This window comes from Parasteatoda tepidariorum, chromosome 10, assembly GCF_043381705.1.
Source record: "Parasteatoda tepidariorum isolate YZ-2023 chromosome 10, CAS_Ptep_4.0, whole genome shotgun sequence".
Classification (NCBI taxonomy): domain Eukaryota; kingdom Metazoa; phylum Arthropoda; class Arachnida; order Araneae; family Theridiidae; genus Parasteatoda; species Parasteatoda tepidariorum.
Genome location: NC_092213.1, coordinates 64,305,223 through 64,323,664, shown reverse-complemented (window position 1 = coordinate 64,323,664; position 18,442 = coordinate 64,305,223). Strand labels below are relative to the sequence as shown.

The 18,442-nt window shown below is 31.2% G+C and overlaps 1 protein-coding gene and 1 long non-coding RNA gene across 2 annotated transcripts in view; one reads left to right on the top strand and one right to left on the bottom strand.

The window, feature by feature from the left end:
• Positions 1-411: 411 nt before the first annotated feature.
• The window catches only part of LOC139426642 (uncharacterized), a 116,436-nt gene continuing 98,405 nt past the window's right edge, over positions 412-18,442 (bottom strand). The window contains exon 2 of the long non-coding RNA XR_011637859.1: positions 412-701. This is a non-coding gene — a long non-coding RNA (uncharacterized lncRNA). The remainder of the gene's footprint in view (positions 702-18,442) is intronic.
• Positions 2,462-17,651, top strand: LOC107436510 (uncharacterized). Its single transcript, XM_016048258.4, has 5 exons — positions 2,462-2,626; positions 8,653-8,868; positions 10,058-10,201; positions 12,122-13,915; positions 16,268-17,651. The coding sequence occupies exons 2-5, from the start codon at positions 8,670-8,672 to the stop codon at positions 16,423-16,425; spliced, it is 2,295 nt and encodes a 764-aa protein (XP_015903744.1). The 5' UTR covers positions 2,462-2,626; positions 8,653-8,669; the 3' UTR covers positions 16,426-17,651.

Below are 18,442 nucleotides of genomic sequence, written 5' to 3'. Positions count from 1 at the left end.
TATTAAAAATTATAAGTAATTAAAAATTATAAATAATAATATTGTCATAAATATTGTAAATAATAATATTGACAACCCTTCAAAGTTCCTTCTTATCATCTTTTCCTTTAAAGTTGAAGTGTAAAATAATATGTATTTTGCAAAGTTTATTTTTTGTAATTGTCTAATGAATGTGTTACAAAATATTTAAAACAATGTTTCACTCGTAATAGTAAAGAAGAAGTAATTTCTGACGTAAGAACAAAAAATTATATTAAAATAATTACAAATTGAAAACGTAAGTAATATTACCAATAATGTGAACATCTATGTAAAAAAAAGGGGGGAAATTTCTACAAACAATGGTTTGTAAAATATTGTGTGTATTAGTATATTTTAAAGCAAATCTCTATAAGTGACTTCTACTGCAGATTAAAAATTAAAGTTATTCAAAAGCATTTATTTTCAAATAGATTTATATTCTTTTTAGTACATTTTTATTAACTAGGTTATTCGTGTACGAGGATAGTATTTTGCAATCAAATTTCGACCAATTTCCGATTTGCTTGGAGGGGTCAAATCTCTACTGGAGGTCTATGGTAGCTGAGATCTATGGTAGTGGAGGTCCATGGTAGTGGAGGTCTATGGTAGCTGAGGTCTATTGTAGTGGAGGTCCGTGGTAGTGGAGATCTATGGTAGCTGAGGTCTATGGTAGTGGAGGTCTATGGTAGAAAAATTTCAATCAGTTTCTGATCGCTACAAGCAGAATAAATTTTATTTTATATCCAGCCCTGAATAGCTGACCCATATTTGAATTTATGATTATTAATGTTTAACTCCGCGATTTAATAATTCTAAACCCAACCCAAAATACAAGGAAATTTTTAGATCAAGCATTGGATCAAACTATACTTCGCGGAGGAATTTGTAATGGAACTAACCCTCATTTGTGTTACCTGGAGAGGAAAACCACGTGAACCTCCCCCGGTAAGCCGGACAGCGAGAGGATTTTAATCCATGATCTCTCTACCATTGAAAATATGAGTATGAGACGGGTGCGAGCGAAATTCGAATCGACCATCCAGTGCTGAGAGTCTTATCTAGGTCGCCTCATCGGGAGAAGCAGAATTTATCGTTGATTAAAATTTCAATCACTTTCGACTAATTAGATTTCTCAAATTTTAAATGGAGCTCTGTACCTTATGCATACCTGCTAACTTTTACGCATTTGGCGTAAAATTTTACTTCCATATTTAAAGTGGTGGTGGCTTTCTATACATTCCCTGCATTTATATTTTATTTTATTTTATAACCGTCGTTGAGCGGCAGACCCAATTTTATGGGTTTATGACTACTAATGTTCAACTCCGTAGTCTTGTAATTTTGAACCCAATCCAGAAGACAAGGGAACTCATGGATCAAATATTGAGAGAAATTTACCTTCGTGGAGGACATTTTGATGGAGCTCACCCGCATTTGCGTTACATGGAGAGGGCGATTACGAGAACCTTCCACGGCTAACTTGATGGCAAGGGGACTCTAACCCTCGATCCGTCGCCTCATTGGAAGGCGAACTCTCTAAGAAGACTCTCTATGCCTGGTCGGTAGGGCGCTGGGCCCATGTCCGAGAGTTCGTGGGTTCGAACCCCACCGGCCGAAGATTCCCCGTGTAGTAAAGTGACTGATGCACGTTAAATCTGTCGAGTCGCAAAAGTCCTCCTTGTCCCCATAACAAATCAAAACCTCTGGGGGTACTGGATTGGAGATGGATCTTTCTCTGATTCAGGTCAAAATGACGATCTGTGGTTGAATGAATGGATGTATGAATAGGTCCGCCCCATAAACGGTTGCGACGTATGGTGTGGCAGAAGTCGAATTCTCGGCCATAGATGGCGCCACTGGAAAACAAGAACAATCGCACCCCCTCTGCCTAAACAGGCATACGTCAACAACGCTCTATCCTCTGAGCCATCGCGACTTTTGACCACCACTATTATTTTTAAAAATTAAGTATAGATAAATTAATATGTAAATACTATTGTGGTAATACGCATAAGCTTTTTCAAAATGCAACTTATGTTTCTGCCGAAAATTGCAATTTAAATTCCATTTTACTACCACTGGTAAAAGTCATCCTCGAAAAGATTAAAACTTGGCAGGTATGCTTATAACAAGACAAATTACAATTTTTTCTAAAATGTTACAAGCAAAATTTATTTCCATTTTATAGTCAATTAGAATTTCAACCACTAATAGATCTATTTCTGCTTTTCAATCCATCTAAAAAATGTACTTTTTAAAGATTTTATTTTCATTTGCGCTTTCCGAATTATTTACAGAACATATTTACCTACCGTTTCAGTGTCATTTAATTGATCAGATAAGAAGATTTTTTTTATCATTTTTTCTTGAAAACCGAGGAATAAGTGTCGAGCAGATAACGCTTTTCTTAATCCAAAAACAAACGTAAATAAAATAAGAAAAAAATCCAACTGATAAATTTCAAACTTATATCGAAAAATTTAAAAAAAAGAAGAAGAAACTATTTGAATGCGCGTGTAACGGTTGAGTTTAAAGCGTGTTTTATGTAATAAATTAATTATGTTACATTTCAAAATTCGTAAACTTTTGTAACTATCAGTACAAGGTAAGTTTGAACTATTTTGTTTGCCTACTCTTGATAAGCATTAATCTTGAATATGTCTTTATCTTCTTCATATAAGTAGCCGTACTGCCAAAAAGACAATGTTTTTATTTTAAAATACAAAGTTACATACAGTTAAATTTTTTCTGAATTATTATATTTTTTCGGTTCTTTTAAACGTGATTTAACTACATATGACTAAACTAAACTATTTTAACATTGTTTTATTTTTATAATGGAAACAGGATAATGCGTATTTAATTTTCGATATTTTCATAAGTTAGCTAATTTTGCATTATCTACGATAATGAAATGAAGAGTTTGTATGTGCGTTTCTCTTATAATATTAGAACCGTTTATGCTAGTTCCTGAAATTCGGACAGTGGATAATTTTAGCTCTCTATCTAAAATTGTTCAAAAATTTTAATTAAATCATTAGAGAGAGACGTTTAAAAAATATAAATTTTTTCATTGACTTAAATTGCCATTGATACAAATTAAACCACAAGCAGGAAATTTTCTTTAAGATAACATCAGTAATGAATGCTAGCTTATAGCTCTCAGGAGTTTATTGCACGTTCTATAACTTCTAATTACTTTATTCGTTATATCAGATAAACTCAATGATCAACATAAAGTGGAAGCATAGTCGAACTACGTTACCAAGTTAGCATTCCTAAAGCTATGAACATGTTAATTTTGTTTTGTTTTCTTATGCTTTTAAAACGTGTTTATATAATTTAAAATCAATGATAATTGAGATGCACTGAAAAGAAAAACTAATGTGGATAAATAGTACGAATTATCTTAGGAGAAGCATTAAAAATCGCCATTTATAATTATTGGCACCAATGATGGTTAATCACTTTTGTTAGTATGTACCAATTGAAATAAAAAAATGAGCTACTGCACTAAAAGCAAATTAAAAAAGAAATGGTAGGGGAGAGGGGGGTCAATTGTAACATTTTTTACTTAACTATTTTTAACTAACAAAAATTCCAATATATTATTAGTATTAATTGACAGACGAGTAAAGTAGACTATCCTCTACTAGAAAAAAAAATAAATACCTTATTTTAAATGTTATTATATTAGTTATTAACAATTTTTGACAGTCGTGCACTTGTTACAATTGTCCCCACTTACGGGGTCAATTGTAACAGTTCATAAATTCAACTAAAACATAGTTAATTATACATATTATCATAGTTGTGATATATTTTTTTATTGATCAAAATAGTAGTGATATTTTAGGAGTAAAAATAATAATGAGCAGAGACCTAAAGGGTTAAACTTTTAACTTTAAGGGGTTAAAAATTTTAATTTATGCTGTGAAAGGTGACAAATAAAATAATGCACATGCAACATAATATAAATGATATAGGAAACTATTGGTGGTTCTTAAAGAGTTAAGTAATGGTTTGTAAACATAAGATTATTTATTTTCAGCTGTTACAATCGTCCCTTTACTTATTGTTACAATTGTCCCCAAGACGCCATTTCAGCTTCATTTGTTAAAAACAATGCTAGTTAATTAGCAAAACTAATTTTTTTTTTATTGAAATGTTAATTAAGGTGTCCACTTACATATTCGGTTAATAATTTTTATTTGTTTAAACAAAATTACTTTGCTACAATATAATATTCTAATACCAAAAAAAGTACTTACGCAGCGTGAAAATATCTTTTGTGATGTAACTCTTTCAAAAGTACATAAAAATGGTTGCCAGCAGGGGTGTACATGTAGATTTATTAAATACACCTTGTGCGCCACCTAGGAACCAAATCTAGAACCCGACACTCGAAATTTTTGCTCTGTTACAATCGTACCCTGTTACAATTGACCCCACTCTCCCCTACTGATCAGTTAAGAGAAGTGCAAAAACTCACCAAACTTTAATTGACACCACTAATCTTTAATTAATTTTTGTATTTTGTACTATTTAAAGCAACAAAAAAAATAAGTTGAGAAATAGCAAAATTGTACTAATTCGTTTGGGAAAAAAAATCGTTAGGCTATTTTTGATGCCAGTAATGATCAATTACTTTTGGTAATAGGAACTAATTGAAATTAAATAAGTTTAAAAAATGTATTTGAACTTGAGTGCAATGAATAAGAAGTATTTTATTAACAATTCTATGATGCCACAATTGACATTACATATTTATTTCCTGTCTTTCAAAATATCTTTAATTACTTAAGCTTATTTTATTAATCTTTTAAAGAGAACATTAAATATTTATTCTTTTTTTATTGATCAATGTAAGGATACTTTTTACTTCATTACAAATGCAGACTCATTAATTCACTGCCGCGCCTAATCGAAAACAAAATTCTATTTATTACTTTTTGATTCTCAAATTTCTTACCGTAAATATGTTTCAGTTGCATGGTTGTAATAATTCCCATCCATAAATTCAAAATTTGAACAAGATATATAAATATATATAGAGAGAGAGTGTGAACTAATAGTAGGAATTGAAAAACAGTAAGCTTTGCAATTTAAAGCAAAATTAATAAAGCAATGGTACTAATTCGTTGAAAAGAAACGTAAAAACTCGCCTTTTCTTTTTTGACGCCAATGATGTTTAATTAATTTTGGTTAAAGACACTAATTGAAATTTAAGAAAAAGCTAATTGTACTAAATACCAAATTTAAAAAAAAAATTATACTTATTCATTTAGGAGAAACGTAAAAAACTCATATACTATTATTGACACCAATGATGCTTAATTATTCTCGTTAACATGCGTTACTAGTATTATAGTAATCGATGTAGTTTAATCGGTATCAAATATACTAATAGAGGTTCAAAGTATTTTATAAATAAATTTAGTGCTTATACTTCCAATAAATTGCATCTATACTGTGCTTTTTTATTATAAATGCTGTGGAAATAGATTTATTACGGCTTCTCGATGATATAAGTACAGGAAAAAATTGCTTGACTGTGGAAAATTTTGAAAACCATTATTTGTCTTCGAGAAACACCATTACGCCACATGATACTGAATACAGTTAGCCTTTATTTTGAAGGGATGAGCTACTAAAAACGCGTTTTGTCTAATCTAATAACGTTAAATTACCGGGAAAGGCAACGAATATTAATAAATAAATAATACATTGAAATTATTTTAGCTTAATTAATTTGGTCAGTATTTATCTTTCAGACTCGTGTATGATTTGGTATTGTTGTTCAATACAGATTGTGATTCATTAATTCTTTTTTTTTTCCACCTCGAACGAAAAACGTGTATTCAGTTAGTTTATAATTTATGTAATTATGAATGAAATTAGTTCGAAAAAATAACAGCTTTGCTTTTATTTTGGAAATGAGAATGAACAAAACTAATAATAATTAGAACTATAATAAAGCTAGATACATTAAAGCATGTTTTACACATTTTATGTCAAAATAAAGCACATCCATGAAAGATACAAAATCACAGATTAAAAAAGAGAATTCAGCATTGATTCATAAAGTACACAGTGCATGGTTACGCCTGGAGCAACACACAACGCATGGGATATTGGATTAATTAGATGGTAATTATCCGCCAACTTTATAATGACCATTTTGCATAAATATGGTTGGATTTCGCTGATGTGGAGCATGGATGACAATGGGCTTGTTGGCATAAACCTTAAACTTTAAAAATGAAAGAAAAAAATATAATACGTTGAATTGCATTATACAGCGGAAAACAGCCCGACCAGGAAATGACACAACAACGCTCAAAATATTGCTTGGCAATGAAAGCGCAAAAACCAGCTGTTATTCTCTTTTTTTCCCTACATCATTTTCTAGCACAATTCCATAATCATGCGCAAATTTAGTGATACCTTTCAATTGTATAAAGACTTATTCAACTAATTATTAGTTAGGTTGGTTTTGAAGTACTCATGATAACATTTACCTTTCCATGATAATAAAAATACTTCACAAATGTATGAAAAATTTTAAGCAACTTGTTAGTTGTTATGTTATTTTTAATAAAAACATAATTCTTTGCAATGGATTTAGAAAGCAGGATGTACGTTAAATTTAAAAAGCCAATCTTTAAACGCATTTTAGTGATATATCTTTCTGTATCAGAAATTTTTGTTTTGAGTTCACATACAGTCCTCGTCAAAAGTCTGAGCACACTACTGCTTCTCCAGAAATTTTCAAAAAGAAGATACCATATCAAACCAGAACTTTCTTTATTTGACTTATTTTTAAAATAAACATTATTGTTAATACAAGGAAATGAACATACATTATACTTTGCTTATAATTATGCAGAATTGTTGAAGAAGTTTGTTTTCATCAGAAAAGGCCGACCTTTGGTCTTAATAAGAAGTTTGCATATGTAATGCATTTGTTTGATCAAGATTGACAATATATTGTCTGTAACAGCTTTGAAAATTCCTCCATAGGTCTTTTGTCTTTGTTGGTATCTACATACGGACTTCCCTGTCCTGTTCATTCCACAGGAGTTTAATAAGTGACAGACCAGGAGAATCTTCTTAGTTTTTCTAATAATTTTACTGCATAACTTGGAAGTATACTTTGGGTCATTATCTTATTGGAACATTAAGTCACGCTTCAAAATCCGTGCTCCTGACAGAACTGCATATCGGATAAAAATGTTGTTATAAACTTTTTCTTGAAACTGGTGCGTGTTCAGAAATGTTACAATCAATATACACCGAAGAGCCATTACATTATGACCACCCTGCTAATAACATGTAGGACCACCTTTAGCCCTCAAAACAGCTAGCACCCTCAGTGGCATTGATTCCACAAGGTGCTGATAGGTAGTCTAAGGTATCTGGTACCAAGCGCTCACCAACTGGTCCTGCAATTCCCTCACATTGCGAGGGGGTAGCGTGGCAGCACTAATTTGCTTTTCCAAGTAGGACCACTAATGCTCTATTGGATTAAGGTCCCTGTAATATAAGGTCCCTGTAATAAGCAATTCGGGGACCAAGACATGACGTGAAAGTCACTGGAATGTTCCTTGAACCAATCCATGACGATTCGACCCTTATGACATGGTGCATTATCCTGTTGGTAAACACCATCCCCAAGCAGGAAAAACTGTTGACATGAATGGGTGAACCTAGTCTGCAACTATGTTCAAGTAGCGTACAGACGTCAGGGATTGTTCTAAGAGGAGGTCCTAATGTGCCCCATGAAAACATTGTTCCTGGGCGAGAAACCATGAAAACCTGGGCGTGCCCATTTTTATAGATGGAGGGTGGCCATAATGTAATGGCTCTTTGGTGTATATTTCTATAATGAGAGCTATTTACATAAATTTCTTTATTTACTATAGGTCACAGTTTTTCCATTAAATTAAAATTTGGCGAACTTGTCGGGAAGAATTCAAAAGAATTTCATGTTAGAAGACTAGTTCTGAAGTCTATTTTTTTAAAGTTATGGTAAAACTATCATAGAAGTGAAGATGGAGTATAATTTGTATTACGTTTGAATAAAGCACAAATAATAATATAAAAAAGGGATATGCTAGAGTTTCGGTTCTATGAACAAGAATCTTTCTCAGTTTCAAATGATTTTATGTTTTGACACTGAGGAATGTTCTTCTTTTATGTAATAAAAACCATTATGTGTCTATTTTTGTGGCATTATTTGTGTTTCATTTACGATTTATAAAAAACAGTTTGAATTAGAAATATGATTCCATAATTTGTGAAATTTGGTAGCAAACTTTGACTGAAACATTGAACACTTAAAAAAAAATTGCTATAAAAACTTATTTGTTAAAACAAAAAATAATCCACAATAAGTAAAAAAAAAGGAGAATTAAAACGAATTTGGGGAAATTATATTGCTTTGAAGCAGTACCAAGAGTGTGAGAGGTTTTAATTATCAGAAAGAACAAATGACAAAGTTCATGATTGTAGTTTGATTTAAAAGGCTTATGTCCGTACGTGTTTAAGGGATTATTTTCAAAGAAAGAAAAGTTGCTGGCAACATATATTAAAATAAAAGTGCAAACCAATTTTTATTTTGTTTTTCAGACATTTTTGATTGAAAAATGGAGAAGAATAATGAAGAGAAGGAAGATTTCAGAAGTTGGCTGATTGCATTTGGAGCTTTTATTATAAGTGTCCTAGTTATGTGCCCTTACAGATTATCTGGATTAGTGTATGTGGTTCTTATAGAAACGTACGAAACAGACAGAAAATTAGCCGCAATGCCAATAGTCATATTTATTTTAATGACCAGCATATTAGGTAAAGGGTAGTAATTATTTGCTCTTGGTATACTATTATAAACATGGTATATTGCTCGTTATAAGTACAAAAGTTAATCGCAATCTGAAGTCTGCAATCGTAATCTATTGAAATTTATGTATCATTGTCAATTATATATATTTTATTTTATTTTATGACCGGCATTAAACAGCCGACTGAATTTTGAGTTTACGACCGCCAATGTTAAACTCCGTAGCCTTGTAATTTTGAACCCAATCCAGAAGACAAAGGAATTCCTGGATCAATATTGGGAGAAATTTGCTTCAGTGGAGGACTTGTTTGATAGAACTAACCCGCATTTGCGTTACATGGGGAGGGAAACAGTTTTACGTCAGTACTGTGGGAGGTGCGAGCCGGGTGCAAAATACGTATCGACCAGCCATCTCTGGGATTCGAATCCAAGCACCCTCTTTGGGAGACGAGTGCTCTATCCCCTAGTTAATTGTCTATAGGGTGTTACAAAATTGATTGCCAAAACTGCTCATCATAATTATTGAGAGTTGCATAACAATACAGGATCGGAGATGTCATCATACACCGATAAAAAAGACGTATCAAACGACATTAAGAAACAGTTCATTGTTTCATAAAAAAGACACTTACTTCACCACAACAAATACAGTAACGACATTAAATTACCTGTAGCGGGTTAATAATAATCTTTCAACAAAATATAGAAAATCCAGTAACGGATTAGAATAAACTAACATAAGAAACATAGAAAAACCCGTAACTGGTTAGTATAAAACATCAAATCAAAAACAGAAACTATCTTCTAAAAAAGAACGACTCTCTCATGCTCTTTAAAATCTCGTGCTTTTATTTTTAGTTATGATTTCATCACAACGGGAACAGATCTTCCATAACAGTTGGCGCATTTGGAAGGCAAATCAATACAATTCCGAAAGCCAACGAAAAGTGATAAATTATTTATAATTTATGGTTCCCTCAAAAAGATCTTCCATAACAGTTGGCAGCCATGCATTTAAAAGGCAAATCAATATTGGGCGATTGTCAATTCGAAGCTATAAAAATTACAAATTTTTTCAGTTGTTGATTGAATGACGTGTTTTTTGTTAATAAATTTGAGTCACATTAAATTTTAATAACATGACACCCTTTATGAAAATAAAAATTCTTTTAATTTAATTATTTCACACTCTTTCAGGACCTCCAGCAGGACTGTTGGGGCAAAAGCTTGGATCAGAGAAAATTACACTGTTAGGAGTTTTATTAGCAGCTTTGGGATTCAGTGGAGTATATTTCGCAGAAAACATTACAGTTGTCATAATCTTCTTAGGATTTATCTATGGTAAATGTATTATTTTGTTAACTTTTCTTACCCATTGGCAAAATGGTTCTTGTTTTGGGTTTGATGGAGTGCGCAACTTATTTGGACATCACCACACTTTTCAACTGTGTTCAAGAGTAATAGTAAACAGTGTGCATGCCTCGTCATTGCATGCGTTGCTATGGAGACAGCTGCTGTTTTGCTTTTTATTCTCACTAGGCATTTTCAATGTATTTACATATGGTAACCAGTGGTCACCAATGGATAACCAGTGGTCACCAATGGGTAACCAGTGATCGCAATAAGGCGATCACATCTTTTTCCCTTATTTTTGTTTTCCAGTATTAAAATTACAATTTTATTATAGCTACTATAAAATATGCCCATAATTATGAGAAGTCAAAAGTTACATATTATTAATTCAGTCATCATAAAATTATAAAATTTTGCAGATGACTTATTAAAAAAGACGAAATTTTTTTCAGTGATTAAAAATAAAGTTTAAAATAATAGCTCCAACGGACGCATTAATTTTAAAACTTGTACTATGCTTCGTACCAAAGTAATAAAATAATAAAACCAATATGAAATATCAAGTAATTTAGTTATTGTTTATTGTTTGTTGTCAATTTATTGTTTGGTGAAAAACAGAAAATTTGTCAGCATATTTCAGCATAAATTTTTAACTAGCGAAAAATATACTTGTATTTGTATTTTAAAAATAACTAGATATTGTTGTTTAAAAAAATTTTAGCCCTAATAATGGATATTTTGGTGATAATTTTATGAAAATATATACTTGTTTCTTAAGTTTGATTACCAACGAACTTACAAGACTTTTTTAGTTATTTGGATATGAAGCTAAGATTGTAAAGATTGTAGTGGTGCTTCGACAAAATCTTTCCAAACTAGCTGCCAATAGCCCCTTTAAAATATCAACAAAATATGGTGGCTTATTAGTTTAGTATATTTCAAAGGAAATTCACAAATTGATCTCTGTAATGTGTAAAAACTTTTCAATAGCTATTCGACTCCACGGTGATGCTTTCAACCTCTAGAAAGTATATACTTTTCCATTGCAAAGTGCATAAACAGAGAAGTAAGAATATTACCTTAGAACTTCATCCAACGGCGAAGCCAAATATATTTATCATTTAATAACTAAATTTTTTTTCTCATTCTCTTTTTAAATGAAAGTATTCATTTAAACTTTTTTTCAAAAATCAAATTCTGTAAGCATTTTCGATATTTAATTATTATAAACATTCTAAACCATTAAATGATTGAAACAATGTTTTGACTATACAAAAGATTCGTTATTAACTTTATCGTTAAGATTCGTTATTAACTTAACGCAACCGATACATTTTACATTTATAAAGCTTGTATTGAAGAAATAAAATCTTAGTAATAAGCAATAGCTATTGCTAGCCAAATCATTGATTCCAAATGGCTTGGCGCATGGCGAAGTGTAATGATATCTAGTTACAACTGCTTATTCTGATTTCATAGAAACCATTTGACAGTTTTGAACATATTTGTTCTATAAATAGAAAGGATATCTATTTATAGAATATCATTTCCTCTAAATAAGTACTTTCTAAGAAAAAGATTTAATGCATATTTATTTTGAGAAAAGGAAAAGCACGAAGGAAAGATAAAGTTAGTTATTGAACGATAGGAAATATGTTATGCTTATTTAAACATTCTTTTACAATAGAATAAAATTGAGTTCGTCGGTGCCTATCCTATTAAGGATTCTTAAAACAATTATACTGTTTCTCAACATGATCTTACCTAAATTTAAGATAATTTTTCCCATTACTTCAATATTCTTCCTTTTAATTTAAAATTCCATATAAGGTGTTACAAATGTTAGTTTTTTTTTAAGTTCGTCGTCTACAGTTTTATTCTTATGTATACTTATTTGTTGCTTTTCAGGAGCTGGTTTGGCTACAGGAACTTTTTTCTTACCTAACATTATAAAGAAATACTTCAGAAAAAACCTTAACACAGCCATTGGTATAGTTAAATGTGGATCTTGCGTTGGAGCTTTAATTTTCCCCCCAATGGCTATCTATTTGCTTGACATTTACGGAACAGCTGGTACTTTTCTTGTTGTAGCAGGAATTATGTTGAATGGTTTACCAGTAGGTTTATTAATTATGATGGTTGGTAAAGATGTTGAAACTTTGCACAAACCACCTGAAATACTGCTACAGGAAAAAACCGAAATCGACAAACCCCCAGAGAGCAAAGTAAAGAATAAAATCAAAGACGATATTTCAGGAAAAGATCTCTTTGCTACGCTGAAAGAAACGAGAACTGATTGTCCCTTGAAATCTACGTGTGTTTTTACATCGAAAAAGTCAACCGAGGATCATAGCAGTGACGAGGAACAATCGAATAAAAATGTGTTACAATTCGAGAAATGTAATAATTTCAAAAAAAATTCGAGTGCTACGTCGAGTAAAAATCCTGTTCAATCTGCTTCAGTAAAAAATACTGATGCAAGTATAACTAAAGTTGATAAAGATAATAATGAAACCCAATCTAACGATTTGGAACAAAAAAGCAATTCCATAAGTTATAACAGTGACTGCGAATTATCAAATGAAATTATATTAGTTTCATCAACAAACAATATGAGTGATGATTTAAGCATTTCATCAAATGGTACTTTCATAAACAATGATGGACGTCATAATAATGATAGCGAACAATCAAAAGAAGCTACGTTATTATCATCAACAAATAGTACGAGAGAGGATTTCAGTATCTCATCGAACGGTACTTTTACAAACAATGATGAAAGTCTAAACAATGACTGCAAACAATCAAACAAAGCTACATTGTTTTCATCAACTAACAGTACGAGGGATAATTTGAGTATATCATCCATTGATACTTTTACAAATAGTGATGTAATTCATAACAGTGACTATGGAGAATCGAATGAATCATTGTATTCAACATCGAAATGTAGCAGTACTGATCATTTTAAAGAGGATTTTAATATTTTGTCACCTAATGTTATTATTTTAACTGCTCCCGAAACAAATTTCAATTTAAATAGTAAATATATGGGTAGCTCAATGCAGACGAATAACAGTTCATTCAAAAGGAAAAACTATGATAACTATAGTGGCAACGGAAAATCAAACGAAATCGCTTTACCATCTTCAGGTAATAGCGCAGCAGAAAATTCTAACACAGCTTTTAATGTTTCGATAAAAAGCACCAGCAAAACTAAAAAACATGCATTTTGGAGTTCTCTCAAAGTTTTTATGAACCCAATCTTTTTAGTTTTGGTAACAATCATGAGCATTCTCGCTTACATTGTGACATTAGTTTGGACAACTCTTATCGACTATTCAAGGGATAAAGGACTACCAAAAAAATACGAAGTGTATGTTTTAATGTTTCCTCCCTTGTTTGATTTGGTTGGACGAATCGGTTTTTTATGGGTGGTAGACAAAGGTTTTGTGGGATACACAATGTTTCAAATGACGACATCTTTAATTTGTGCAATATCTGTTTTGGGATTGATACTATGCTCAAGTTTTGTAATGTTGATGACTTATTCATCAATTTTTGCTTTGATCACAGGGGCTCAAATAGCTATAGCTCCTGGCTTGATATTTAAGTTTTTAGAAAAAGAAGAACAAATGATGGCCATGGCCAGTAGAAATATCTTGTACGCTCCACTTAGTTTTACAGTGGTTCCCCTTATAGGTAAGTATGAGTAATTTAATAATTAATAACATATGGAGATTGATTTGATTTCAATAAATGAGATAAGCGTTCCTAGCTTTTCTAATTTGTTATATATTTTAACAACACCAAAAACCTATGTTTGATAAGTAGAGTGCCCTGCTTTTTTTATTTCAGATGCGACAAAAATAGAATTAATTTCTCCATTTTAAATAAAAATTTGTTTTTCATACTTTTTTATTTTATTATACTATGACAAGAAATTTTATCACAATTTCCATTTTAAAAAGAAACAACTTTTATAGAAATTTACGTATTAGTTGTTGTTGCCGTATGACTGTCTAGGCAGAGGGGGTGCGATTATTCTTGTTTTCCAGTGGCGCCATCTATGGCTAAGAATTCGACTTCGGCCACACCATTCGTCACACCCGTTTATAGGGCGGACCCATTCATACATCCATTCATTCATCCACAGATCGTAATTTTGACCTGAATCAGAGAACGATCCATCTCCAATCCAGTACCCCCAGAGGTTTTGATTTGTTATAGGAACATGGAGGACTTTTGCTACTCGACAGATTTAACGTGCATCAGTCAGTTAACTACACGGGGAGTCTTCGGCAAGCGGGGTTCGAACCCACGAACTCTCGGACATGGGCCCAGCGCCCTACTGGCCAGGTTATCTCACGTATTAGTCTTTTTGTTGAATACTGACTTTTAGTTACAATACTTGGGCCATTAAATTCAAAAAATAAAATTTAAATAAAGCAAAATTAAATTTTAACGAAATTCTGATTTTTAATAATTAAAAAATAAAACAAATTCACTAAAGTAGACGCGAAATGATAGAAATTTGAATCTGAATTGATATTAGATATTAATAAAATGATAGTTCTTTATTATGTAGCATGCAGATAATTTCTTTGCAATTATTTGAGCAAAGATCCCTTAAAAAGGAAACTATTTACTTATAGAAATAATTATGATGCGCCTAATAGTTACATTAAGGAAATTTTGATAATTTCCTAACTTACCACCAGAAAGGACGCATCATCTCAAAGGAAGGCTTACATTTTATATATATGGGCACTATATAATTTTTATGTTTCATTTTGCAACATAGTGGATAAACAGTATCCGTTCAAAAAGTTGCTTTCTTTCTGGTGTGGACTTATTTTGTCATGCTACATTAAATTTTCTACACAGCTTAAAGATTCAGAACTATAAGCTGAAGTTTCTTATATCATTATTTAATTAGTTAAGTTCCTTAAAAATTAAAATTTAACTTTCTTTTAATCATTTGCGACATTTTTTAGCAATAACTAATAATAAAAAAAACTGTTTATTTGCATTAATGGATTTTCAACATTTATTTTGAGTATAATAGATGCTTTAAACAGTACAGATTAATTTTGAAAGTAAGAAAAAAATACATAATTTTGAGTTCTCGGCGAATAAAAATCCCTTGTTGACGACTCTATCTTAGCCTGCGAGGAAATGTTGGTTTCATTTCTTTTCGTTATAAATCACTCTCAACCAATCAGAGAATGTTACTCGTATGTCGTAATTCACTAGAGACATATGGACTCTACGGTTAGAGGTTTGTTTAAAATTAATAAGTGTCTTAATTAATAATTGTCTTTAAGTGGATCAAAATATCAAATCTCAATCAATAAAACTTCAAAAAAAACTTCAAAAAAATTTTAAGACCTAGAAGTAACTATATAATTTAAACAGTTATTCAGAAATTCAGCGATACTACATATCTCTATTCGTGGCTGGGTGGCGCAGCTGGTTTGTCGTCGGCCCTCTGAGCCCAAGTCTGCGGGTTCGATCCCCGGCCCAGACACCGGGTTTTCGGGATGCAGAAAATCCTCAGCGGCCATGTCTTATGATTATGCGGCATGTAAAAGATCCCTGGAGTGTCTTATTGGCTCTTGGCATTTCCAGCAAAATTAAATTCCTAGTGCACTTTAGCATCCAAATAGAGTCTCGGTGTTGCCATCCAGTGTGGCAGAAACTAGACGTCCAAATTAACATGACCAACGGTATCTCACCCATTGTGGTGGTCCTGAAAAAGTGGATACCACCTCTGGAGAACGCACTAGGTCTGCTCATCGGCAAGACCGATAAGGCAGCTCATTGGAAATAAATTTTAAAAAAACATATCTCTATTCAGAAACTGGACGTGTCTCTATTAATAACTGTCCATAAGCAGATCAAAATATCAAATCTCAATCAACAAATTTTTGTACACATACAAAACTTTCAAACACAATAAACAATTGAATAAACTAACAGTAACTGCTTAATTCAAATAGTTATTCTGAAATTCAATTCAACGATACTACAATTATTTTTTCTTTCTTTCAGGATACTTCAGAAATGAATTAAAATCTTATGATGGTGTCTACTACGTTATTATTGCTCTGTCCTTAATTAGTTTTGCATTAACACCTCTCGCAAATCTATTTTTAATAGCAAAAAAGCGCAGGAAAATGAAAGCTTTGGAAATGGATATTGTTGCATGACGTCACACAAATGTTATATACATATTCCATTTGTATAATATTATCTTACTAGAATAAAAAGAGATAAAAAAGACGTAAGAATTTTTTAAGTTCCTTTTTCAATCAGCAAAATAAAAACTAAAGGAGGCTCAGCCTTTTGCCCGCCAACTTCCGCGATCGCTACGCAATAATTTTTTATTTCTTGGTGGTAAACATATTTTCTCATCAAAATTATACAATATTCAATTTTAAAAAAAACAAATATATTTTAATGTACAAGCTGTTGTGAGCAGATTTTCTTTCTATAAAAATATAAAATTATTCTAAATAAACACTTAATGCATAACTAACTATTTAACCCTACTTAAACTATTACGTAAGACTACCTAACAAAATTTCTAACTATATATAAAAATCTAATGATGGTGTCGTAGTTTACCATTGTTGTCGGTGCATTTTTATTGGCAGAAAAATCACATGGAAGGATCCAGTTTCCCCACTTAATTTTTCATATTGGTTTGGTTGTCATCAGCATAAAATTCATATAAGACTTAAATGTATTGTTTTCCTATAAATATTTTTGTAAAACGCAGAGCTATAAGCGATAAGCAGAGAGCTCGCCGCACTTAACTATACTCAATATTTTTGTTTCCCTCATTTAAAAGTATTTATCTGTATTGTTATTATGACGATTTTGATTTTGTTTATTTTTTAAATTAAAAGTTCAAGAGAATTGTTTATTATTATTATTATTGTACTGTAATTCTACGCTACATTTTACGATAAACTTATTTAAATCGGTGTCTAATCTTATTAACCGTTTTACAATTATTATTTTTAGAGCAAATTACATTAATATATTATTATGAATTACAGTTAAAGAAATTCGTTAAATGATTTAGAACTTAACTTTCAGCTTAGTGCACATAGTAATGAATGCGAAAATTGATATTTTGTGTTTTACCGCCAGAATTAGAACAATTTCCCATAACTGACCTTAAAGAGTACTAAATGTATGAAATAAAGTATGGATTAATGGATTGTATGAAATAAAGTGTTAAAACTAAATTTTTGTAGATATTTTTAATTTATTTGAATTGGTTGAAAATGATAGTGCAATGCTTCAAATATATTTTCTGAATGAATATCTGATAAACATGTAGACCAGATTTCAATTGCATTTGAAAACCAACTTTGTACAAGCGATTACTGCATTATTAAAAGTAAAATAAAGAGTGTAGAGCCAGTTATTTCGAGTAAATGCAATTTTTGAACAAACCATATAATCTTATAAATATGAATTTTATACAACATTGAAATAAATTAAGTAAAAAAAAAATGGCAAAAAATTAAAATATTTAAAAACGATTGTAATTTACTTTACAAAATGCACTTTTGATTAAATTAACAAGCGACATCTTTAAAGAAATAACATCTAAACATATCATCGAACTAAAATAAAACAAATCGCCAAACGTTTACAAGTAGCATAATAAATTCAGTTAATAATAAAAGAAAAAGATAAACTCATCAATCTACCTAGTCATTAAGAGTGGCCCCTGATTCTCACATTGAATCTGAATGAGACTGGATCATTCCATTTATTTCCAAGGTGGGGAAAGTAGAATTTACTGCGCATCATTTCGGCGCAGGAACTATACAGTGAATCCGATTGCAATATCTTTTTTGAAGACACATAAGCTATCCTATTCTTTCTGCAAGTAGATTTTTAAAATTAAAACGATGACGCCATTTACAAATTTCGGATTTAAATATACATTTCTAATAAGTTTTAAATTAATCTGATGTTTTTAAAGATAATATTTTTTACACTCTGATTACATTTTTTTAAAAATCGTAACTAATTTTATATAGTGTTTGAAATATTTTTTTATACCTCTTCATGTATTTTTATGAGTTGACGTAAGAAAATCTAAGTAAAATCTAGAAAGATTAATCATAGTATACAATTGCCACTGCCCGGTATACCCTACACTGATGTTTTTTTTTTGAGGTCAAGGGTCACTGCCCGGTAAGC

What these genes read in the sequence shown, in the direction of transcription:
- LOC107436510 (XM_016048258.4), top strand. Translation starts at nt 8,670, where the DNA reads ATGGAGAAGAATAATGAAGAGAAGGAAGATTTCAGAAGTTGGCTGATT. An exon ending in TTTAATGACCAGCATATTAG is followed by an intron (nt 8,869 to 10,057) that starts GTAAAGGGTAGT and finishes ACACTCTTTCAG; the next exon opens with GACCTCCAGCAGGACTGTTG. An exon ending in CTTCTTAGGATTTATCTATG is followed by an intron (nt 10,202 to 12,121) that starts GTAAATGTATTA and finishes GTTGCTTTTCAG; the next exon opens with GAGCTGGTTTGGCTACAGGA.